Raw genomic sequence first — 24,961 nt, 5'->3', positions numbered from 1 at the left:
GGACTTTGCCAGGAAGGAGATACATAGCTTCCCGGATTTGTTGAGTATATTAGATCCCCAGGAAATTGAGAGATATGGAATTGAGGTAGAAGATCAGCTATGTTTTTATTGGATGGTGGAGTAGGGTGAAAGACCAAATTGTCTACTCCGGTTTCTATTTATGTGCTAGAAGGACACATTTCCACATAAAACACCTGTACCAGATTATCTCCCCCCCCCCCCCCCCCCCCCCCCCCACACACACTGAGTTGCTGCAGATAAGACACAATAGTGAAGCTCGGCATTGTGCAGTTCTTGATTACATATTGCAGTCAGAGGGCCAGGTTGAGGCAGCTCTAAGTTACTTCTTTGTAAAAAGTTTCTTGAAAACATTTTTATCCTTTTTCTTCCTGCTTTCCATGTCTGCGTCCTGTGTGTGGTGCCACATTGGCATCACAAAAGTGTTGGGTGTCTCTGTGCTCGCTGGCTCCCAGGTCTTTCGCCGACTTTCACACACCTCTCGGTTGATGGAGAGGTCCGGGTGCCTTCGCTCCACATACAGATTGGGGGTACTCCCCAATGTCTGTTTGGCACCTGGCAGGCACAAGAGGTTGGACATTTTTAGAAAGAACAGTCTCGATTCACTTACAGCTGTACCTAGCCACAGGGTCAGGTTACATGACTCTCAGGATATGGAGTCAGACATTCAGTGTTCCTCCTAATTTTTCATTGTTGTTTGTGGCCTATTGCACTGCACTGTACATTCAAAATTGCTGCACAGCAACACACTTCTCTACCGGAAAGGGAATGTTGGTTGTGCACATTTCTGAATCCATGAGGCCACAGAATGCTCAGCTAAGAGGGAACATTGGGGATGGTCATTCTCTTGGGACACAAGGTCAGGTAATGGTGACTCTTAGGACAGCGTGCATTGTGGACGCCTTGAAATTTGATGTATATTTCTTTTTGGCACTTTGAACGCAGTGCGTGCTGGTGACGGGGAGCAGTGGGAAGCTGTGCTGGGCCCCCACAGTACATAGTCCAGTCACAATTCCTGCAATAGCCATGGGCATGTTACTGTGGGAGATTATACTGGAATGGTTAAAGGACCATCTTTTTGCACGCTAGTGGGTCTTAGCTCCCTCTCCTGCATCCATGAACTCTGATCTTAATCACAACCTCATACACAAATTTCAAAATGATATGGCAATTGCTGTTTTCCAACATGTTTCCTGGGGGAAAAATCCCTTGCACAGATAATGGATGGTAAGGTTATCAGCTGGTTGAACAGGGCAGCCTGTGACCAGGGGTGGGTTGGGCTATGAGTCTCACTGCTGACAGGGCTGCAGTCTGGGGCATATCCATTCCGGAGCTTCATAAAAAGGTCATAACACTAACCTGTGCTCAGGCCCAGATCCTTCTGTTCCCCACCTTCTGGATACGGGTGGATGTTGTAGTAGGTGCGACGAGGTTTTACTGGAGGGGCTGACATGGACTGCTCGTCTTCTGTTGAATTACTAGCTGCATTGGGATCTAGCAAATATATAACACAACATAATATCAGTGAATGCTGGAGCAGAAAATGTGGCATAACCAACAGCTGGGTCTGATGGGTTAATGGTGTTTGGGACGTGACAGAGGAGGATCAAGACATGCTGTGAACAGTATCATTTATCAAACTGAAGCTTTACCGGGTGTGGGCAGCTTCGACCCAGCTACGCATGATTGCATTTGAAGTTTTCATTTTCAGTGGAGCCAGCCCCCAGCCCTCGGTCAGACTGATTTGTTTTACACTGTTTCTAGCTGTGTCCAACCCACCCCTCAATATGCACACTGGTTCTCCTTACACTCCCCATGGTACATGAACCGACTCTCCCTGCAATCCCCACAATACGCAAATCAGCTGCCCCCGCCCCGCCTGTGATACCCAAACTAGCTCTGCCTGCATTCACCATGATATGCACACCGGCTCTTACTGAGCTGGTTCACCTATCACCTGGTTCATGATAGGTGAACCAGCTCTCACTGCATGTCCCACGATACACAAACTAACATTCCCTATGATAGACGAACTGCCTCTCACCACACTCCACATGATATGCAAATTGGCTCTCCCTGCACTCCCCATGGTAAGTGATCTGGTTCTCTCTGCAGGTTCCGCATTATGTCACCTGGCTCACCCCGCAATACACTAACTCGTCTCCCTGTGCTCACCGCAACACATGTCCCAGTTCCCTACACTCTCACCTCAATTCACAAACTGGGTGTCTCTGCACTTGCCACGGCAAGTGACCCAGCTCTCCCCAAACTCACCACAACAAACCTGCTCTCCAATCGCCAGTATGGCTCATGCCACATCACCAAATGATTGTTCCTGACCATAAGTGAGTGAGCTCAATGATACGTGCTATTCTAAGTGCTGAGGTACCTCTCGCCTTGTTAATGGTGTTATTGTTTCTGCAGTTTTCCAGTTGGCCCTCTCCTCTCTGTGCAGACAGATTCGATGAGCTGCTTTGTTTAAGTCTGAAAGACGGAGTTCTCCTAAACATCATGAAAAAAAATACAAAAAAATCATGACCTCTTGCATGTTCATGAATCATTTCATACTGTCAGTCGGGTACAGCACCTGTCACTTACAGGTCTATTTCCACAATCAGTTCCACTTCTCATCTCTCTGAGAGAAACATTGTAACATTAAGCAACCTCCGAGCCTTGTTATGCTCCAAGTGTGGCATAAGCGGCTTCCTTGTGGTGCACTTGACAAAGGAAGGTTCAGACGTGGAGATAACTTCAACATGTTGATTAAACTATTTACACTATTACTCGGGTTCGACACTCCTGCTAATCCTACTATAGCTACCCAGACTGACTAACCAGTCTGCTACAATCCACGTGGTGGGAGTGATATTGAATCAACCCTGTGTCTGTACTCACTGACTGTCTCCACTGGAAAGATGCAGATCATATGTGTGGTGTCCTTTATATATGGGTTGGTGTAATGCCCCCCTGTGGTAGTGTCACATCTGTGTGCATCGTGAATGCCCATTGGTCGTGTCCTATCTAACTGTTCTATTGGATGAGTGTCTGTGTGTCATGTCTCTGGTGCTCCCTCTAGTGTCTAGCTAGTCTACATGTATTTACATTAACCCCTTGTGTATTTACAGTGATGCACATCACAACACTCCGTATGTTCACTGGCAACTACTGCCCCTTCACAAACCCCACCTGGTCCTAACCTATCAACCTGGCACACAATCCTCTATCCGCGTCGCCAGCACCTTCGGCAACAGCTTTGCATCTACATTCAACAGCGAGATTGTGCGGCATGATCCACACTGCTCCGGATCCTTGTTCTTCTGTAGAATCGCTCTCGCTCTCTCTCTCTCTCTCTCTCCCTCTCTCCCCCGCCCGCCCGCAATCGATTCATTACACATCTCCACTAGCAGAGGCCCAGTTCCAACCCAAACTTCTAACAGAACTCCACTAGGAACCCATCTGGGCCCGGCCCTTCCCCTCCTGGATCAATCCCACGCAATCCATTACCTCCCTCAGCCCAATTAGGGCCCCCAGTCCCTGCGCCTTCTCCCCCTGAACCCTTGGAGACTGCAACTTGTCTGGCGCCACCGAATAGCACTGATCCACCCTCAGAATGTCCTCCCATCAACTTCACCCTTTTAGTCCGCTCTACCCTCTCCCCGTGCGTCCGCGTTGATTAAAATCCCCCCTGACTACTGCCTTCAGCACCTCCCACAACGAGGAGGTGGAAACCTCTCCCGTCTTATCCTGCTCCACACAATTCCGGATGGCCACCTTCACCCTTTTGCAAACCCCCTTATCCGCCAACAATCCCACCTCCAACCTCCACTGCGGGCGCTGAGCCTCACCTATTGCCACCTGCAAGTCCAACCAATGCGACATGTGGTCAGAGACCACAATCGCCAAATACTCCGATCCAACCACCCCTGCCAAGAGCGTCTGATCCAAGACGTTGGCTTGAGTAGGGTGATCATTGCTCGGCACAACATCGAGGGCCGAAGGGCCTGTTCTGTGCTATACTGTTCTATGTCATCTATATGTAAGACAAAGAAATCAATCCAGGAGTACATTCAGTGCAAGTGCGAGAAATATTAAACGCCTTTACCCTTGGCATTGCAAACCACCACAGGACCATCCTCCCCCCATACATTCCATAAATCACAGCATTTCTTTTCCATGGTCGAAACCTTCAGTGACCTAGGGCATGACCGGTCCAACTCAGGATCCAGTACCATATTAAAATCCCCCCCATATAATCAGCAGGTGCGTGTCCAGGTGCCAAAATCTGCCTCAGAAAATCCACATTATCCCAATTTGGGGCATATACATTCATTAGCGCCATCAGTGTCCCCTTCAGCATCCTACTCACCATCATAAACCTACCCCCAGGGCCATTTACTATACTTTCCACCTCATTGATCAGCACCGCCACCTCCCCCTGGTCTTCATCTCCAACCACGAATGGAATACCTGCCCCACCCAACCCTCCCTCAGCCTCATCTTCAGGTGTGTCTCCTGAAGAAACACCACATCTGAGTTCAATTTCAAGTGTGCTAAAATGCGAGACCTTTTAACTGGGCCATTCAAACCGCAAACCTTCCACATAACCAACTGAGTTGGGTGCTCTCCCACATTCCCCCCTCCTCTCACCGATCAGCCATAGCCCCCCTTTAACCAGCTCTCCCAGGTCCACACCTCGCTCATCCTCAGGCCCTCCCCAAGATGTCCGCCGTCTTCTCCCCTTAACCAACTGTGTCACATCAATTCCAACCACCGGAAGTCCCCCTTGTCAAACAGTCCGAGGACACCAGGAGTCTCTTGGCAGGGATTTAGTCCTCCAACTAAAAAGGTCACTGTACATATTAAAAGACAATCCTATGGTCAAATTTAATCATGCTGTTGTGAAACAATGATTTTTATTGTTTTTATTTGAAACTGTTGGCCAGAATGAGAGTTTACTCAATGATGAAAAATGTTCAGAAACCATTTTGTGGGAAAAGATCACTCTGCAGTCCCTAATGATCAAAGCAAGTAACAAGACAGCGATGGGAGCTCGCTGACAATGGACCTTTTTATTTAGAATGTGGACATTGAGATTTCTAACAAATAGTTGGCACAATGTGTGGAAAGAATGTGGCAACGGGGTTGTGATTTATAGACAGGAAGTGTCTACTGACGTAAGCTTTTCAACATAACAGACATATACAAAAATGTTATATAATGCATTGAATGACAGTGATTTGTTATGTCTTATGTTATGTAGCATCATAGCCAGAAACAATATTCTAAAGCTACAATTGTGGAGGGACACAGTAAAACTCAGTGATAGTAAATTATAACATCAAAGCAGTGAATCAATTGCACACTCTGAAACAACATGAACAGTATGTGGGAGCTACAGCCACCCTCCTTAACAGGTCAGCCGTGTTACAGCGAGGGCACACTTCCAGTCCTCCACTACAAGCACTCTATTTCCCTCGTCCCTCATACCTGGGAAGTAAATCTTTGTTGCTTCTGGGTTTCCCCAATGGCATCCCAATCTTCATAGGGCTTCCTGGAGTGAGGTGAGACTTTGCCTTGGATGGTTCCCTTGGGAGAAAGAAGCAACATGAATATTCAGCAGCAGATCCCAGACAATCCACCCAGTTCACAGAATATATTAAATATTATGTTAGTACAAAATTTCTTCCCACTTTCTGGAGTTGGCTGGGACTCAGTGGGGACTCAGAACACTGGATACAAGGAGGAGCAGGGCCCAGCGAGCAGAAAACCGGAAGAGCAGTGACCAGAGTGCAGGATATCCAAGGATTGAGCCGGGCCCAGAGTGCATGATATCCAAGGATTGAGCAGGACCTAGAATGCAGAATACCTGGGGATTGAGCAGTGACCAGAGTGCAGGGTACCTGGGGATTGAGCAGGGCCCAGAGTGCATGATATCCAAGGATTGAGCAGGACCTAGAATGCAGAATACCTGGGGATTGAGCAGTGACCAGAGTGCAGGATACCTGGGATTGAGCAGGGCCCAGAGTGCAGGATATCCAAGGATTGAGCAGGACCTAGAATGCAGAATACCTGGGGATTGAGCAGGGGCCACAGTGCAGGATACCTGGGACTGAGCAGGGCCCAGAGTGCAGGATACCTGGGGATTGAGCAGGGCCTAGAGTGCAGGATACCTGGGGATTGAGCAGTGACCAGAGTGGAGGATACCTGGGGATTGAGCAGGGCCCAGAGTGGAGGATACCTGGGGATTGAGCAGGGCCCAGAGTGCAGGATACCTGGGGATTGAGCAGGGCCCAGAGTGCAGGATACCTGGGGATTGAGCAGGGCCCAGAGTGCAGGATACCTGGGGATTGAGCAGGGCCCAGAGTGCAGGATACCTGGGGATTGAGCAGTGACCAGAGTGGAGGATACCTGGGGATTGAGCAGGGCCCAGAGTGCAGGATACCTGGGGATTGAGCAGGACCTAGAATGCAGAATACCTGGGGATTGAGCAGGGGCCAGAGTGCAGGATACCTGGGGATTGAGCAGTGACCAGAGTGGAGGATACCTGGGGATTGAGCAGGGCTCAGAGTGGAGGATACCTGGGGATTGAGCAGGGCCCAGAGTGGAGGATACCTGGGGATTGAGCAGGGCCCAGAGTGCAGGATACCTGGGAATTGAGCAGGGCCCAGAGTGCAGGATACCTGGGGATTGAGCAGGGCCCAGAGTGGAGGATACCAGGGGATTGAGCAGGGCCCAGAGTGCAGGATACCTGGGGATTGAGCAGGGCCCAGAGTGCAGGATACCTGGGGATTGAGCAGTGACCAGAGTGCAGGATACCTGGGGATTGAGCAGGGCCCAGAGTGCAGGATATCTAAGGATTGAGCAGGACCTAGAATGCAGAATACCTGGGGATTGAGCAGTGGCCAGAGTGCAGGATACCTGGGATTGAGCAGGGCCCAGAGTGCAGGATACCTGGGGATTGAGCAGGGCCCAGAGTGCAGGATACCTGGGGATTGAGCAGTGACCAGAGTGGAGGATACCTGGGGATTGAGCAGGGCTCAGAGTGGAGGATACCTGGGGATTGAGCAGGGCCCAGAGTGGAGGATACCTGGGGATTGAGCAGGGCCCAGAGTGCAGGATACCTGGGGATTGAGCAGGGTCCAGAGTGCAGGATACCTGGGATTGAGCAGGACCCAGAGTGTAGGATACCTGGGGATTGAGCAGGGCCCAGAGTGCAGGATACCTGGGGATTGAGCAGGGCCCAGAGTGCAGGTTACCTGGGGATTGAGCAGGGCCCAGAGTGGAGGATACCTGGGGATTGAGCAGGGCCCAGAGTGGAGGATACCTGTGGATTGAGCAGGGGCCAGAGTGCAGGATCCCTGGGGATTGAGCAGGGCCCAGAGTGCAGGATCCCTGGGGATTGAGCAGGGCCCAGAGTGGAGGATACCTGGGGATTGAGCAGGGCCCAGAGTGCAGGATACCTGTGGATTGAGCAGGGGCCAGAGTGCAGGATCCCTGGGGATTGAGCAGGGCCCAGAGTGCAGGATCCCTGGGGATTGAGCAGGGCCCAGAGTGGAGGATACCTGGGGATTGAGCAGGGCCCAGAGTGGAGGATACCTGGGGATTGAGCAGGGCCCAGAGGGCAGGATACCTGGGGATTGAGCAGGGCCCAGAGTGCAGGATACCTGGGGATTGAGCAGGTCCCAGAGTGGAGGATACCTGGGGATTGAGCAGGGCCCAGAGTGCAGGATACCTGGGGATTGAGCAGGGCCCAGAGTGGAGGATACCTGGGGATTGAGCAGGGCCCAGAGTGGAGGATACCTGGGGATTGAGCAGGGCCCAGAGTGCAGGATACCTGGGGATTGAGCAGGGCCCAGAGGGCAGGATACCTGGGGATTGAGCAGGGCCCAGAGTGGAGGATACCTGGGGATTGAGCAGGGCCCAGAGTGGAGGATACCTGGGGATTGAGCAGGGCCCAGAGTGTAGGATACCTGGGGATTGAGTAGGGCCCAGAGTGGAGGATACCTGGGGATTGAGCAGGGCCCAGAGTGTAGGATACCTGGGGATTGAGCAGGGCCCAGAGTGGAGGATACCTGGGGATTGAGCAGGGCCCAGAGTGCAGGATACCTGGGGATTGAGCAGGGCCCAGATTGTACAGGGTAGATAGATTGTGTATGATGCTGCTATCCATGGTTTTGAATTTAGGTTTCTCTTTCATGAAGACATGGCTGATCTGAATTTAACCTCAACTCCACACTCCCACCTATCCCGATAACCTTTCTTCCCTTTGTTTATCAAGAATTTAACTCTGCTTCCACCACCTTTTGATGGAGAGTTCCAGAGACTCATGACCCTCTGAGAGAAAACAATTCTAATCGCCGTCCTAAGTGGATGGCCCTTCATTTTTAAGCAGTGACCCCTAGTTCTAGATTCTACCACAAGAGGAAACATCCTCTTCGCATCCACCCTGTTAAGACCCCTCAGGATCTTAAAGGTTTCAATCAAGTCGTCTTATTCTTCTAAACTCTACCGTGTAAGACAACCAGCTCATTCCAGGTATTATTTTGGTAAACGTTCTATGAACTGCTTCCAATGCATTTACATCCTTCCTTAAATAAGAAGACCAATACTATACACAGTATTCCAGATGTTGTCTGATTATTGCACTGTATAACTGAAGCATAACGTCTCTAATTGTGTTCAATTCCCCTTGCAATAAACAATAATATTCTATTAGCTTTCCTAATTACTTACTGCATCTGCATATTAGCTTTTTGTGATTCATGCACTAGGACACCCAGATCTCTCTGCATCTCAGAGCTCTGTGCTTCTTTTTATTCTTCCTGCCAAATTGGACAATTTCACATTTTTCCACATTATACTCTATATTTGCCAGACCTTTGCCCATTCACTTAACCTATCTACATCCTGTTGTAACCTTCCTGTTGTTCTCCTCACAATTTACCTTCCTACCTATCTTTGTGTCTTCAGCAAATTTAGCAACTATACCTCAGGTCCCTTCATCCAAGTAATCTATATGAATTGTAAAAAATTGAGACCCCAGCACTGATCCCTGTGGCATTCTACTCATTACATCTTGCCGTCCAGAAAATTCACCATTTATGCCTATCTTGATTTTCTATTAGTTAGCTAATCATCTATCCAATATGCAAACATGTTACCCCCTACAACGTGAACTTTTATTTTCCGCAATAACTTTAGATGTGGCACCATATCAAATACATTTTGGAAATCCAAATACTGTATGTACTCAATTCAGAGCCGTACCCAATGATTGCCAGCATTCTCTGAACCCTCTGGCAACACGGTGGCACAGTGGTTAGCACTTCTGCTTCACAGCACCAGGGACCCCAGTCTGATTCCGGACTTGGGCGACTACGTGGAGTTTGCACATTTTCCCTGTGTCTGCGTGGGTTTCCTCCGGGTGCGTTTCCTCCCACAGTCCAAAGATGTGCAGGTTAGGTGGATTGGCCATGATCAATGTGTGGCATTATGGGGATAGGGTGGGGAGTGCACCTAGGTAGGGTGCTCAATTTTGGAGGGTTGGTGCAGACTCGACCGGCCGAATGGCCTCCTGCACTGGGTAGGGATTGTACGATTCAATGATCTGGGCTGCAAGAAGGAGGACTCAGTGACTCAATTGGGTGGGGAACAGCATGGTTTCTGTAGCTGACAGTGAACATGTATACGTGTGCCTGGCACATACATGCATGCATGTGCGCCAAAAGAGATCTGGATTGGATTCGGAATAGTTGACTAGCCTAATAATGATGTTCACTGTGTTGGTTCCCACAGGAAAATGGACAAGGTACAAGAGAAGGACCTGTGGAATTGCAATTCCATTACAATTAATGTCTCCAAGAGGCAAGGAAACATTCAGAGCCCTTGCCTGTATGGCGTGGGATTGTAATGGGGTTTTGGGTAATGTAAGGGATAATCTCCGAGATAAAAGCTAATTACTGCGGATGCTGGAATCCCAAACCAAAACAGAAATACTGGACAATCTCAGCAGGTCTGACAGCCTCTGTGGGGAGAGAACGGAGTTAACGTTTCGAGTCTGGATGCCTCTTAGAATCGTAAAATCTCTACAGTGCAGGAGGCGGCCATTTGGCCCATCGAGTCTGCACTAACCCTCCAAAAGAGCACTTTACCAAGTCCAACTCCCCCACCCTTTCCCCATAAACCAACATCTTTGGACTATGGTAGAAAACCGGAACACCTGGAGGAAACCCATGCAGACATGGGGAGATCGTGAAAACTTCATACAGTCACCCAAGGCTGGAATTTAACCCGGGTCCCTGGCACTGTGAGGCAACAGTGCTAAAGACTATGCCACCATGTTGCCCCAAAGACTCAAAACCTTAGCTCCATTCTCTCTCCACCAATGCTGTCAGACCTGCTGAGATTGTCCAGCATTTTCTGTTAAGGGATAATCTACTCACCAGGAGACTTGTGGAGACTGCGAAGGAGAGCTATTGTCAGATGACAAATTTGCTTCATCAGAATCTGCAAAACAGCACAGGAAGAGTCAACATCCCCAGGCTTGTAATGGGTTACATATCAGCGCAAAATATTACTGTGATTGTTCTACACGTAGTCCAACATTTAGCTCACTCCTCTATCATTGACTGCCCCATACTCTGTCCCTCTTCCGTCACTGACCAGTTCGTACTCTGGCATCTATCCCAACAATGTGGAACATTTCTCAGTTTTCCTGTTCACAAGAAGTAGTTCAAACTTAATCCAGTCAGTTACTGCCTTGTCAGTTTACTCGATCATCAGCAAACTGACAGAAGGCATTGTCAACAGTGATATCAAGTAGAATGTACTCAGCAATAATCTGCTGACTGATGCTCAGTTGAATTCTGTCAGGACTGCTCACCAAGCCAAGCTATTCCAGTACAGCTACAACACTTGCTTCTACCCAATAATTGTGGAAAAATACCCAGCTATGTCCTGTCCCATAAATAGCAGGACAAATCCAATCAGACAAATTAACGCCCCATCAGACTATTCTCGATCATCAGAAAGTGATTGAAAGTATCGTCGGCATGCTATCAAACGGCACTTGCACAGCACTAATCTGTTCACTGATGATCAGTTTGGGTTCTGCCAAGGCCATTTGACTCCTGACTTCACTACAGTCTCAGTCCAAACGTGGACAAAAGAACTGAACTCAAGAGGTGAGGTCAGAGTGACTGCCCTTGACATCAAGGCAGCATCTGACCGGGTGTGGCATCAAAGAGACCCAACAGAATTGAAGTCAGTGGGAAAATGGAGGAAAATTCTCCACTAGTTGGAGTCATACCAAACACAAAGGAAGATGGCTGTGGTTGTTGGAGACCAATCATCTCAGCTCCTGGACATTGCTGCAGGAGTTACTCAGGGTAGTGTCTCTAGGCTCAACTATGTTCAGCTACTTCATTAGAAGTGCGAATGTTCACTGATGAATGCACAATGTTCAGTTCCATTCATAACTTCTCAGATACTGAAGCAGTCCATGCCTGCCTGCAGCAAGACCTGGATAATATTCAGGCTTGCGCTAAGTGGCAAATTATATTTTCACCTGAAAAGTGGAAGGAACTGACCACAGATCACAGAAAGTTTACAGCACAGAAAAGAGGCCACTTGGCCCATCGAGTCTGCACCGCTGAGAAGCTGAGCCACCCAGCCTAATCCCACTTTCTGGCATTTGGTCTATAGACCTGCAGGTTACGACATTTGAGGTGCATATCCACACACCTTTTAAATGAGTTTAAGGTTTCTGCCTCCACTTCCCTTTCAGGCAGTAAGTCCTACAATCTTCTGGGTGAAAAGATTTTTCCTCATCTCCCCATTAATTTTTCTATGAATCACTTTAAATCTACGCTCTCGAGTCACTGCCCTCTCTGCTAAAGCAAACAGGCTTTTCCATTCCAATCTATCCAGGCTGCTCACCATTTTGCACATCTCAATCAAATCTCCTCTCAGCTTCCGCTGTTCCAAGGAGAACAACTTCAGACGAACCAATCTTCCATCATTGCTGCAATGTTGCTGGCAATATCTAAGTAAATCTCCTTTGTACCCCCTCTAGTGCAATTACATCCTTTCTGTAATGAGGCGACAAGAGACAAGAACATGACACAGTACTCAAGTTCCAGCATAACCTCCCTACTCAGCCTCATCTAATAAATGAAAGGATTCCATATGCCTTCCTAACCATCTTATCAGCCTTCAGGGATTTGTGGACATTAACTCTCATTTCTTCTACACTCAGAACCATAGAAGTCTGACAGTGTTGAAGTGGGCCCATCAAGGCTGCACCAACCCTCTGAAAGAGCACCTTATCTAGGCCCAATTCCCTCTCCTATCCCCGTAACGTCAACTAACCTTTGGACACTAAGGGACAATTTATCATGGCCAATCCACCCCACCTACACATCTTTGGACAAAATCGTTACACATCGTTATCAACTACGTGGCAATTTTGTGTCATGTGCAAACTTCTTCAGCATGCCCCCTCCATTTATTTTTTTTTGAAAATCTTTTTATTGGCTTTTCTCATATTTATAAACAGTTAGAACATAGAACATTGAACAGTACAGCACAGAACAGGCCCTTCGGCCCTCGATGTTGTGCCGAGCAATGATCACCCCACTTAAACCCACATACCCGTAACCCAACAATCCCCCCATTAACCTTACACTACGGGCAATTTAGCATGGCCAATCCACCTAACCCGCACATCTTTGGACTGTGGGAGGAAACCGGAGCACCCGGAGGAAACCCACGCACACACGGGGAGGACGTGCAGACTCCACACAGACAGTGACCCAGCCGGGAATCGAACCTGGGACCCTGGAGCTGTGAAGCATTGATGCTAACCACCATGCTACCGTGAGTAGAAGAAATGAGAGTATGTTACTTACATACATTACATTTTTCTTGCATGCGCTAATATGCTTTATTTTACAGAGAGGTTTGTTTTGTCCTTCATTTGACGCAGTCCTTTGGTTCTTCATCTTTTTTTTTCCCTGGCTTACTCCTCGTTGCTGGCCTGGAACAGGTTTTGGAACAGGCCAACGAACTGCCCCCAAGTATCCAGGAAGCCTTCCTCCGACCCTCGGGTGGCGTACTTAATCTTCTCTAGGTGGAGAAATTCCGAGATGTCAGCGAGCCAGTCTGCAGCTTTGGGTGGTGCTGCTGATCGCCAGCCAAGCAGGATTCTCTGGCGTACGAGTAGGGAAGCGAAAGCAAGGGCGTTAGCCCCCTTCCCCATGTGTAACTCTGGCTGCTCCGATACCCCGAAGATTGCCTCTATTGGGCATGGCTTCACCCTCACCCCCACAACCTTGGACATTGCCTCGGAGAAGGCTGTCCAGAACCCGGTAAGCCCAAAACATGTTGGTGTTTGTCCTCCACCTCCGGGAAGAGCCTGCTCTTTCGGGTTCTGGTCAGGTGCGCTCTGTGCACCACTTTGAGCTGCATTAGGCTTAGCCTTCCGCAGGAGGAGGTGGAGTTCGCCCTGTTCAGTGCTTCGCTCCAGAGTCCCCACCCCAGTCCCCAGTTCATCCTCCCATTTTTGTCTGGTCTCATCCAGTGGTATTCAGGCTCTGTCAGTAGCTGTCCGTATATTTTCCCACATAGCAGCCCCCTTCTCGCTGCTTGTGCCTATCAGGTCCTCTAGTAGTGTGCTTTCTGGGGCCCCGGGGTACCCTAGTGTCTCTTTGCAGAGGAAGTGCTTTATTTGGAGGTGTCTCAATTCCTGCCCTCTTGCTAGTTTCCACATCCTCGTCAGTTCGTCCAGTGTCGCCAGTCTGCGCCCTATGAAGAAGTCCCCGACCGTCAGTGTAACCCCCGTCCCGCCTCCATCTTTTGAAGGTGGTATCTGGCATGTTTGGGGGGGAATCTGTGATTGCCGCAGATGGGGGCCATATGGGACATTTTAATTATCCTGAAGTGTTGTCTCAACTGGGTCCATGTTCTCAGCGTGGCCACTACCACTGGGCTCGTTGTGTGTCTTGTTGAGGCGGACGGGAGATGCCTCCTCCATTTGTACCCAATCTGTGTCGGGTTCTTGTACCCATCCCCTCACTCTTTCTGCCGTCGCTGCCCAGTGGCAGTATTGTAGATTTGGTAGAGCCAGGCCCCCTCTGACTTTCCCTCTTTGCAGTTTCGGTTTGGGAATTCTCGGGTTCTTACTCCCCCACAAACACCATGATTAGCCTGTCTATGTTTTGGAAAAAGGCCTTGGGGATGAAGATCGTGATGGATTTAAACAGGAGGAACCACCTTGGCAGTACGTTTATCTTGGTCGTCTGCATTCTCCCCGCCAGGGAGAGTGGGAGTGAGCCCCACCGTTGAAGGTCCTTTCTTACGTCCTCCACCAGGCTGGTCAGGTTCCACTTGTAGATCTGTGTCCAGTCTCTGGCTATCTGGATCCTCAAGTAACGGAATCTGTTCTGGGCTGTTTTAAACGGGAGCCCCTCCAGCTCTGCCCCTCCCCATTTGGGTTCACTGGGAATGTCTCCTTTTGCCCAGGTTAAGTTTGTAGCCTGAGAAGGTTCCAAACTCTTTCAGGATTTGCAGTATTGCCTTCAGTCCCTCCTGTGGCTTCGAGACGTAGAGGAGCGGTCATCTGCATAGAGTGAATCTCTGTGCTCTCTGTCTCCTCTCCGGATTGCCTTCCAGCTTTTTGCGTCCCGCTGGGCTATCGCCAGGGGTTCGATTGCAAGAGTGGGGACAGGGGGCAGCCCTGTCTTGTTCCTCTCTGTAGCTGGAAGTATTCCCCCTACATTTATGTCCAAATCATTAATATATACCACAGAAAGCAGGAGGTCTAGCACTGAGCCCTGCAGAATCCTACTGGAAACAGCCGTCCACTTGCAAAGGGCAGCAGACGGGTGGAAACACTGTCAGCTGCAAGTTGTCCTCAAAGTCACCCACCACCCTGATTGCAAAAAGATATCACCATTCCTTCATCGAGGTGAGCAAAATCCTGGAACTCCCCAACTAGCAGCACTGTGGGAGCACCTACACCACTCAGCTCACTAATGCCTGGTCAAGGAAAATTAGGAATGGGCAACAAATACTGGCCTTGACAGTGAAACACACATCTCATAAATAAATAAGGAGAAAACTCTGGCTAGTTCACCCTATCCTTCAATAATCTCCTCTACACCTATCCTGATGGTTGCCAGCCCTCACCCTCTTCCACCACTCGACTGGCAGGTTATTTTCCCTTCTGTAAAACACTAAGGGATGTTTCAAAGGGATGTAACAATTGCAAATAGCTGTTTGCTTCTGCCATTCTGAGATGTGGTAAAATGAAACCCTTCCAACAACAACAAATTGCATTTATATAGCTCCTTTAACATAGAAAAATATCCCAAGACATAGCATGACCAGACACTGAGTTTCATAAGGAGATTCCAGGAGAGGTGACTTTTTAAAGGGATAGGTTTTAAGAAGCGTCTCAATGGAGAAAGAGGCAAAGAAGCTTAGGGCATGAACACTGACAGGAGAAGGCCACCCATCCAAACCCAGTTACCTGCATTGTTTCTGATCTTCTGGATCCACTCGTCCATCAGTTTGCTCGATGGAGCAGAGAAGAGATATTCAGCCTCGTCACTGAGCCTAGGGAAACAGATTGTATTCAGATTGTTCACTGCAGAGCCTCACACAGCAAACATACCAAGATCTAGGTGTATGTACTGATTCTCATAGACACACAGTCTTGCTGGGTATATGTATTATCACCAGATAAACTATTTAAATTTGAAGGAGCCAATGTAAGTCAGCGAGCACAAGGGGAGGGATGAATAGGTCTTGGTGTGAACTCTGACACGGGCAGCAGAGGCTTGGATCACTTCAAACCTAGAGAGTGGAACCTATGAATCCAGTCAGGAGTGCGTGGGAATAATTAGGTCTGGAGGTAACAAAGGCATAGCTGAGGGTTTCAGCAGCAGATGAATGTCTTGTTATGCTCTTGGCGTAGCATAAGCTGCTTCCTTGATGTTCACTCTGACAAAGGAAGGTTCAGATGTGGAGATAACTTCAACACGTTTATTAAACTATTAACAATTCTGCTACTCGGATTCGCCTCTACTGTTAATCCTTCTATAGCTACTCAGACTGACGAGCCAGTCTGCTACAATCCACGTGGTGGGTGTGATGTTGAATCAACCCTGTGTCTGTACTCACTGAGTGTCTCCACTGGAAAGAGAGAGATCAGGTGTGCTGTGTCCTTTATATATGGGTTGGTGTAATGCCCCCCTGTGGTAGTGTCACTTCTGTGTGTATCGTGACTGCCCATTGGTCGTGTCCTATCTTACTGACCTATTGGTTGAGTGTCTGTGTGTCATGTCTCTGGTGCTCCCTCTAGTGTCTAGCTAGTCTACGTGTACTTACATTAACCTCTTGTGTATCTACAGTGATGCATATCACCACAATGAACACTTTATGAACTCCTCACTTATTAACATCTTCCCCTTGGCTTGAACAAGGGCAGAGTTCTGGTGAATCTCTGGGAGCTCAATTTGTATCCCAGTGGCTGATGTGTATCGGTACAGTTGGATTGTGTAAGTATTAGGAGCAGACTTTCTTCTGTCTGCAATGTTCTCTCAGGGGCACACTGTGACACATCCTCCCACACCGAGTAATGCTTGCTTCTCGTTGTTCAGCTGATGTTACATACCATAAACGGAAAGTGTGTTCCTTCTTCCAGTAATCGGCAGCTGCCTCACATCTTGCATTAACGATGCTGAGAGGTGGAGAGCATGGCGAATCCTACAGAAAGCAAGGGGAACACACAATCCTTAGTCAGGGAATGCTTAGAGAGAACAGGTCATTACACAGAGCCTAGTTCTTGGGTGTTTAAAGGAAGCTAAACAACACAGACAAGGAGTTCTTAAATGGGACCAAACATCACACAAAGCTTAGAAAAATAGTTCATTGTAGAGGAAGCTTCACGGAGTATCTAACCATCGCTGTACCTGACCTGGCAGTGTTTTGTATTGGCACAGTATAGAGGGAGCTTTATTCGGCATCCTACCCAAGTTGTCCCCGCCTTGAAAGTGTTCAATGGGACAGTGTTCGGGGAGCTTCACTTGATCTGAAAGTGATTGATCCTCATGTTATGGGCCAGGGTTTAGAGAATCCCAAAGTGTAGCATGGAGTTCACCTGACCCCCAACTTTTAATAGATTGTGGTTATGGGGAGCACAAGGGCCTACTTTATAGGTGTGATGCAACAGAAATCTACAGTACTTTTAAATTAAAACAATGTTTATTTATGAAACCAGTTAACACTTTATAAACCCACAGTAAACATCTTAACAACTATCAACACCAATACATCCCCCAAAGAATACAGTACTCTCTAAGTAACTCTTAATCTTTCCTTGCAACATCCTTAAGACAAAAAACCCTTTTTACAGGAAGACATCAGGTTTAACTTCATTACTGAGAACAGTTACCACTTTGAAATTACCAAATGAATCTTCATAAGCTTGCAGAGATTCATACACATCTTGCTGTGACTGCAGCTTCTCCTAATATAAAAAAAACCTAAACACACCCTGTAGCTGTGAGCCCAAAGTGAAAGTAAAAGCAGACAGACTGCCTAGCTCCACCCACACTGACATCACTGATAAACACCCATTTCTTAAAGGTACACCCACTACAGCTATTTTATAAACCCCCATTTCTTAAAGGTACTCTCACATGATACTCAGCATCATCCTCTCTCAGTTTGATGAGACCAACTATCATCCCCTCTATCTGCTGGGCTAACGGGTGAGTACCTTTGTTCCGAGGTTGAATTAACACAGATAATGAAATCAGTTTTGAACTGGGCAAAATCTACTCTCTTAGAAAGCCCTTGATTCTCTGTCGCGGGTGCCAGGAGATGACAACTTACTGTGAAAGTCTCACTCTTGCTCTTGTAGAAACAGAGAGTTTGTCCTTCCAGAATCACAAAATAGGTGGCCCAGGCTTTGGAGTCGGCCTAAATATGAAATTAAAGTTAAGAGTAAAAAGAATAAATTTGCATCTGAACAGTATCACAGGGTGTTCTAAAAAACTGCTCAACCAGTTAAGCACTTTTGAAGTGTTATGTATAAATGTGCAGTAGTAAATCTGTGGACAGCAACATCCAACAAACAACAATGAGATAATGACCATTTGGTCTGCTTTTAGGTGTTGGCTGCACAAATCCCCATTTCCACTCAACAATCAATCACCTTCCAGCCCAGCCATCATTATCCACCATCTTCTCTCCACACGCCAATTGCAGGATTACTGAAGGGAAAAGGCTACAGCAGGCTTCCTATCAGCTGCAGTTTAAACAAGGAGCTACCAGGGCACTATAACAATTGTACAAGACTGGCAGTCTCAAAATAAACAAACCAGCGACAGACATTGTGGACACTTCTCATTCCCCTTTCTCAATTCAAGTGTTGCTCAGACCGATGACTGCATGTGTCCTCCGATTACTGTTTGCAAGTGACCAACATGCTGGGCTGGGAATCAGCACAGCTCCAAAAAGGCACATGTCCTCAGCCCAAATTGCCAAGTATGAACCCAACACTTCCAGCTCCGGAGAGCTGTCGAGGGATGTGAAATGTGTCACAGCGCTTTGGGGTTGTTGGACAGGGAGCGTAACTGTGCAGCTGGCAGTGTATTACTTGACCGTGAGTCCAAGTGGTACTATAGAAAGTAGATCTCCCTCTTTACCCTCCCTCTTTTCCATTAGTTTCTACCTTAGTCCCTCCGGAGTGTAGTCTGTGCTTTCGGTCGAGTGTGCCCTCCATAGTCTGATATTGTGGAGTGACCTGAGAAAGAAAGAAAGAATTTCCATTTATAGAGCACCTTTCACGACTGCACATCTAAATACTTCTTAAATGTTATGAGGGTCTCTGCCTCCTCCAATCTTTTAGGCAGGGAGTTCCAGATTCCCACTACCCTGGCGATGAAAATGTTTTTCCTCACATTCCCTCTAAACCTCCTGCCCCTTACCTTAAATCTATGCCCCCTGGTCATTGATCCCTCCATCAAGGGGAAAAGTTACTTCCTGTCTACTTTATGCATACCCCTCATAATTTTATACATCTCAATCATGTCCCCACTCAGTCTCCTCTGCTCCAAGGAAAACAACCCCAGTCTATCCAATCTCTCTTCATAGTTAAAATTCTCTAGCCCAGGCAACCTCCTGGTAAATCTCCTCTGCACCTTTTCAAGTGTGATTACATCCCTCCTATAATGTGGATTCCAGAACAGCAACAGCACTCAATTCTCTAGCTGTGCCCTAACCAGCGTTTTATACAGTTCCAGCATAACCTCTCTGCTCTTAAACTCTATTCCTCAGCTAATAAAGGCAAGTAAACCATATGCTTTCTGATCCACCCAGCCCACCTGCTCTGCTACCTTAAGGGACCAGTGTACATACACACCTACCCAAGTGCATCACCTCACACTTATCCGGATCGAATTCAATTTACAACTGATTAGCTCATCTGAGCACCACATCTCTATCCTCCTGTAATCTAAGGTTATCCTCATTATTTACCACGCCACCAATTTTTGTTACACCCACGAACCTACTGATCAACCCTCCTTCATGTCTAAATCATTTATATAAACCACAAACAGCAAGGGCCCAAAATTGATCCCTGCAGGACCCCACTGGACACAAGCTTCCAGTGAGAAAAAGTACCCCTCGACCATCACCCCCCCGCTGCCCGCAACTCAGACAATTCTGGATCCAATTTGCCAAATTTCCTTGGATCTCGTGGGCTCTTTACTTTACTTTTACACGGGAGACTGATGGTGAAGGCAAGAGCAGCACAGTGGCGCAGTGGTTAGCACTGCTGCCTCACGCCGGCAAGGTCCCAGGTTCGATCCCGGCTCTGGGTCACTGTCCGTGTGGAGTTTGCACCTTCTCCCCGTGCTTGCATGGGTTTCGCCCCCACAACCCAAAGATGTGCAGGCTACGTGGATCAGCCATGCTAAAATGCGCCTTAATTGGAAAAAATTAATTGAGTACTCTAAAATTATTTAGAAAAAGAAGAAGAAAGTAAAGTAAAGCCCCCATAGTCCCAGATGACCATTGGCTGCTTTCCCCTTTGAGAGGGAGAGCTGACTGGTGGTGATTTAACCTGAGGATCGCCACACCTCAAGTGAGGGGCAAGGTTGAGAAGGTGGGCCTTCATGAATAACCTCAGCCAGTATTAAACCCACCCTCTTGGCCTTGTTCTGCATCACAAACCAGCTGTCCAGCCAACTAGGCTAAACCGGAGTTTGTAAAAAATAAATTTAGAGTACAGAGAAATGGAGAGGAATTAAGAAACTTAACACCAATTGTCAAATCTATTTACAATATTCGAGAAATTTGGGAATGCTGTAGCGAACGGTGTTCCTACCTTTTCACTCTTTGCTGCGCCTGTAGAATTTGATTGCTGAGGGCTGACCTGAAGCCCAATGAGTGTTAGAGAATCGGCAATCCTAGATGCATTGGATCCCAGCTTCACCATTGGGCTGGACGCTACTGAGCAGGTTTCAACCAAAGTTGTGGTTTGTTCTGGCTGAGCTGTAGGGGGATCACCCAGGGAAGAATCCCGACTGGTTTCAGAGTGGGTTAAAGAAGGGTTGAGTGGAGGACTTTGGGGCACAGATTGTGATTTAGTGGGTGTCTCTCTGCTGATGCTCTCTCTAGCAGGTGAGGTTAAATCTTGTACCTTCACGGAGTAATCGTCACTTGAAGAAAGCCTGGAGAGGGGTCTGGGTGGGACTGAAGGTTTGGACCGGATTGGATTTGAAGGCCTCCTTTCTGGACTTCTTACTTCATAATTGTGAAGGGTGAAAGATTTTGATGTCAAAGGTGATTGGACGAGTGATCGTCTCTGGTCCTCTTCATCATGTTTAAGGCCAGCGGCAGCATCTGCATCCCTTTGGGGGCTCGCAGACCTTCGGACTGGAGAGAAGAATAGGTCAGAAGTTGAGGGGCTCCTCGGGGCAGGGCTAACGACTACCTCTTTGGACCAGGACTTTGGTAGCCTCTCAATGTCGGAATTGATCCTTCCAAGCATCTTCAAAGGTGCTGGCTTTTTGTCGAATGCTTTTCTTTTTAAGGAGGGAACCCGAGCCACTTTGCGTTCTTTTTCCTTCGGGTTCAACTGTGTCATGAATCCTTCCCCCTGAAATCAGTCAAAGAACAGTCTGAAATTACACAACCTCATCTGTTACAGTCAAAACAACTGTCTGAAATTACACACAAGGAGAGTAATAATAGCTCCTGATGCCCCTGTACATTCAGCATATTGTTAATAACAGATCCCTGTCATCATTCTCATCATTACGAAGGGGAGGTAGAGGTTTGGGTTGAAGCAATGCTGCATGTCAGACCTTTATCACATTTTCCAGTTGGCCAATCTTCTCATCCTGAGCTTCTAGCATCTTCTCAAAGTCCTCGTGATTCTTGATTAAATCTTCCACTTCACTGACAGAGTCCTGAGAGGGAGAAAATAAAGTGAGGGTAATTCTGAGTTGACAATATACCAGACACTTCTGAGTTTACAATATACCGGATAATGTTGAGCTTACGATATACCGGGTAATACTGAGTTTACAATACACCGGGTAATTCTGAGTTTATAATGTACCGGGTAATTCGGAGTTTACGATCCACCAGGTAATTCTCTGTTTACAATACACCAGGTATTTCTGAGGTTACAATACATCGGGTAATGTTGAGTTTATAATACACTGGGAAAATCTAAGTTTACGATACACTGGGTAAATCTGAGTTTATGATACGCTGGGTAAATCTGAGTTTACAATACACCGGGTAATACTGAGTTTACAATACACTGGGTATTTCTGACTTTACAATACACTGGGTAATTCTGACTTTACGATACACTGGGTAATTCTGACTTTACGATACACCGGGTAATTCTGACTTTACGATACACCAGGTAATTCTGACTTTACGATACACCGGGTAATTCTGACTTTACGATACACCGGGTAATTCTGACTTTACGATACACCGGGTAATTCTGACTTTACGATACACCGGGTAATTCTGACTTTACGATACACCGGGTAATTCTGACTTTACAATACACTGGGTAATTCTGACTTTACGATACACCGGGTAATTCTGACTTTACGATACACTGGGTAATTCTGACTTTACGATACACTGGGTAATTCTGACTTTACGATACACTGGGTAATTCTGACTTTACGATACACTGGGTAATTCTGACTTTACGATACACTGGGTAATTCTGACTTTACGATACACTGGGTAATTCTGACTTTATGATACACTGGGTAATTCTGACTTTACGATACACTGGGTAATTCTGACTTTACGATACACCGGGTCATTCTGACTTTACGATACACTGGGTAATTCTGACTTTACGATACACTGGGTAATTCTGACTTTATGATACACTGGGTAATTCTGACTTTACAATACACTGGGTAATTCTGACTTTACGATACACCGGGTAATTCTGACTTTACGATACACCGGGTAATTCTGACTTTACGATACACTGGGTAATTCTGACTTTATGATACACTGGGTAATTCTGACTTTACAATACACCGGGTAATTCTGAGTTCACGATACACTGGATAATTCTGAGCTCGGAGGGCTGCAACATTGGCCAAATCCATCTTTTTATCTACATCGACCTGCCTACCTTCATAATTTTAAAGATCTTTATTTTTTATTTTAGAAAACATTTTATTGGAGCATTTGTAATTTTCACGGTTTCACAAATTAACATTCTAAACAGCCTTGCGGCCTGACACGCGCGACAATATTACAATAACCTCACCAACTACCCCCCCGCCCTAGCTCCTAACTACCCATATATTAGATCCCCTTCTCTTATTTTACACTGCCATCCCTCTCATTTTTCTCCCCCCCTTCCCTTACTGCTGATGTTCAGTTTTCCTTAAAAAAGTCGATGAACGGCTGCCACCTCCGAGCAAACCCCTGCATTGAACCTCTCAAGGCAAACGTAATCTTTTCCAGCCTGAGAAACGCTGCCATGTCACTGACCCACACTCCTGACTTTGGAAGCTCAGAGTCCCTCTATCCCAGCAAAATCCATCTCTGGGCCACCAGGGAAGCAAAGGCCAAAACGTCAGCCTTTCTCCCCCCCTGGGCTTCCAGATCTTCCGACACTCCAAATATTGCCATTTCTGGACTCGGAGTCACCCTCCCTTCCAGGACCTCTGACATGATGTCCACAAATCCCTGCCAGAATCCCCTCAACTTCAGACATGCCCAGAACATGTGTACGTGGTTCGCCAGGTTACTCCCCCCCCCACACCGCCCGCATCTGTCCTCAACTTCCTCAAAAAACCTACTCATCCGGGCCACAGTCATGTGAGCCCTATGGACCACCTTGTACTGGATCAGTCTAAACCTGGCACATGACGAGGATGAATTAACTCTCCTCAAGGCCTTTTCCCATAGTCCGACTTCCAACTCCCCTCTCAACTCCTCCTCGCCTCTCCAATAGGGACCCCTTCCCATTCCATCAACTCCTTGTATATCTCCGAAATAAAGATCTTTATTAGGCATGCCCTCATCTTTCTCTTTGATAGAGAAAAATTCCCCAGACTGTTTGATCTTTCCTGATGGTTGTAACCATTCAGTTCTGGTATCATCCTTTGTGAATTCATGGTTGACACATGGGTTCAGACATTGGCCCACTCTGTTCAATTTCACAGGTCTGATAGAACATAAGTTGAATTCAGTGTCAACTAAAAGAATGGCCAGTTGGTTCCTGGAGTCCAAGGTTTTCACCCCTCATTTCAAACCCCTCAGGTAACCTGCTTGCTGTCTCCTGCCATCTTCCAGGGAATGAGCAAGAGCCAGGAATGCTGGGCCCGGAACTCAGTCTTACCCCCAAAATGTTGCTTGTTACAAGCCCTTCTCTGGAGCTCAACCAGGCAGCCATCAGTTCAAGGTCTCTGAGCTGTGCCTGTTTCCAGAGCTCCTTCTCATAAAGTTCTTCCTGCTTCTCCCACTTTTTCACCAGTTCTTCCATCTGCTCTGACAGTTCATTCAACTTCTCGTCAACCTGTTCACGGAAAAACATACAAGTCAGTGAGCACAGGAAGCAGAGGAACTGGCTGTGGGTAATGGAGGACTGGATCCTCAGTATGGGTAATGGATTACTGGATCCTCAGTGTGTGGGTAATGGAGGACTGGATCCTCAGTGTGGGTAATGGATTACTGGATCATCAATGTGTGGGTAATGGATTACTGGATCCTCAGTGTGTGGGTAATGGAGGACTGGATCCTCAGTATGTGGGTAATGGATTACTGGATCCTCAGTGTGTGGGTAATTGATTACTGGATCCTCAGTGTGAGTAATGGATTACTGGATCCTCAGTGTGGGTAATGGATTACTGGATCCTCAGTGTGGGTAATGGATTACTGGATCCTCAGTGTGTGGGTAATGGATTACTGGATCATCAATGTGTGGGTAATGGATTACTGGATCCTCAGTGTGGGTAATGTATTACTGGATCCTCAGTGTGGGTAATGGATCACTGGATCATCAATGTGTGGGTAATGGATTACTGGATCCTCAGTGTGTGGGTAATGGATTACTGGATCCTCAGTGTGTGGAGAATGGAGGACTGGATCCTCAGTGTGTGGGTAATGGATTACTGGATCCTCAGTGTGGGTAATGGATTACTGGATCCTCAGCATGTGGGTAATGGATTATTGGATCCTCAGTGTGTGGGTAGTGGATTACTGGATTCTCAGTGTGGGTAATGGATTACTGGATCCTCAGTGTGGGTAATGGATTACTGGATCCTCAGTGTGGGTAATGGATTACTGGATCCTCAGTGTGGGTAATGGATTACTGGATCATCAGTGTGGGTAATGGATTACTGGATCCTCAGTGTGGGTAATTGATTAC

The 24,961-nt window shown here is 47.4% G+C and overlaps 1 protein-coding gene across 1 annotated transcript in view; it reads right to left on the bottom strand.

Moving 5' to 3' along the window:
* Positions 1-253: 253 nt before the first annotated feature.
* sptbn5 (spectrin, beta, non-erythrocytic 5) overlaps positions 254-24,961 on the bottom strand; it is a 332,093-nt gene continuing 307,385 nt past the window's right edge. The window contains exons 59-70 of the mRNA XM_038790252.1: positions 23,933-24,109; positions 21,399-21,503; positions 20,417-21,190; positions 18,758-18,829; positions 17,917-18,003; positions 16,694-16,785; positions 15,548-15,633; positions 10,461-10,524; positions 5,506-5,604; positions 2,408-2,520; positions 1,378-1,512; positions 254-573 (exon numbers count right to left, since the gene is read on the bottom strand). Coding sequence (XP_038646180.1) covers positions 341-573; positions 1,378-1,512; positions 2,408-2,520; positions 5,506-5,604; positions 10,461-10,524; positions 15,548-15,633; positions 16,694-16,785; positions 17,917-18,003; positions 18,758-18,829; positions 20,417-21,190; positions 21,399-21,503; positions 23,933-24,109 — 2,037 coding nt within the window. The 3' untranslated portion in view covers positions 254-340. The remainder of the gene's footprint in view (positions 574-1,377; positions 1,513-2,407; positions 2,521-5,505; positions 5,605-10,460; positions 10,525-15,547; positions 15,634-16,693; positions 16,786-17,916; positions 18,004-18,757; positions 18,830-20,416; positions 21,191-21,398; positions 21,504-23,932; positions 24,110-24,961) is intronic.

Source organism: Scyliorhinus canicula, chromosome 2 (assembly GCF_902713615.1).
Source record: "Scyliorhinus canicula chromosome 2, sScyCan1.1, whole genome shotgun sequence".
NCBI classification, from domain to species: Eukaryota; Metazoa; Chordata; class Chondrichthyes; order Carcharhiniformes; family Scyliorhinidae; genus Scyliorhinus; species Scyliorhinus canicula.
Note: the sequence above shows the minus strand (reverse complement) of the source record. Positions and strands in the feature narration are given on the sequence as shown.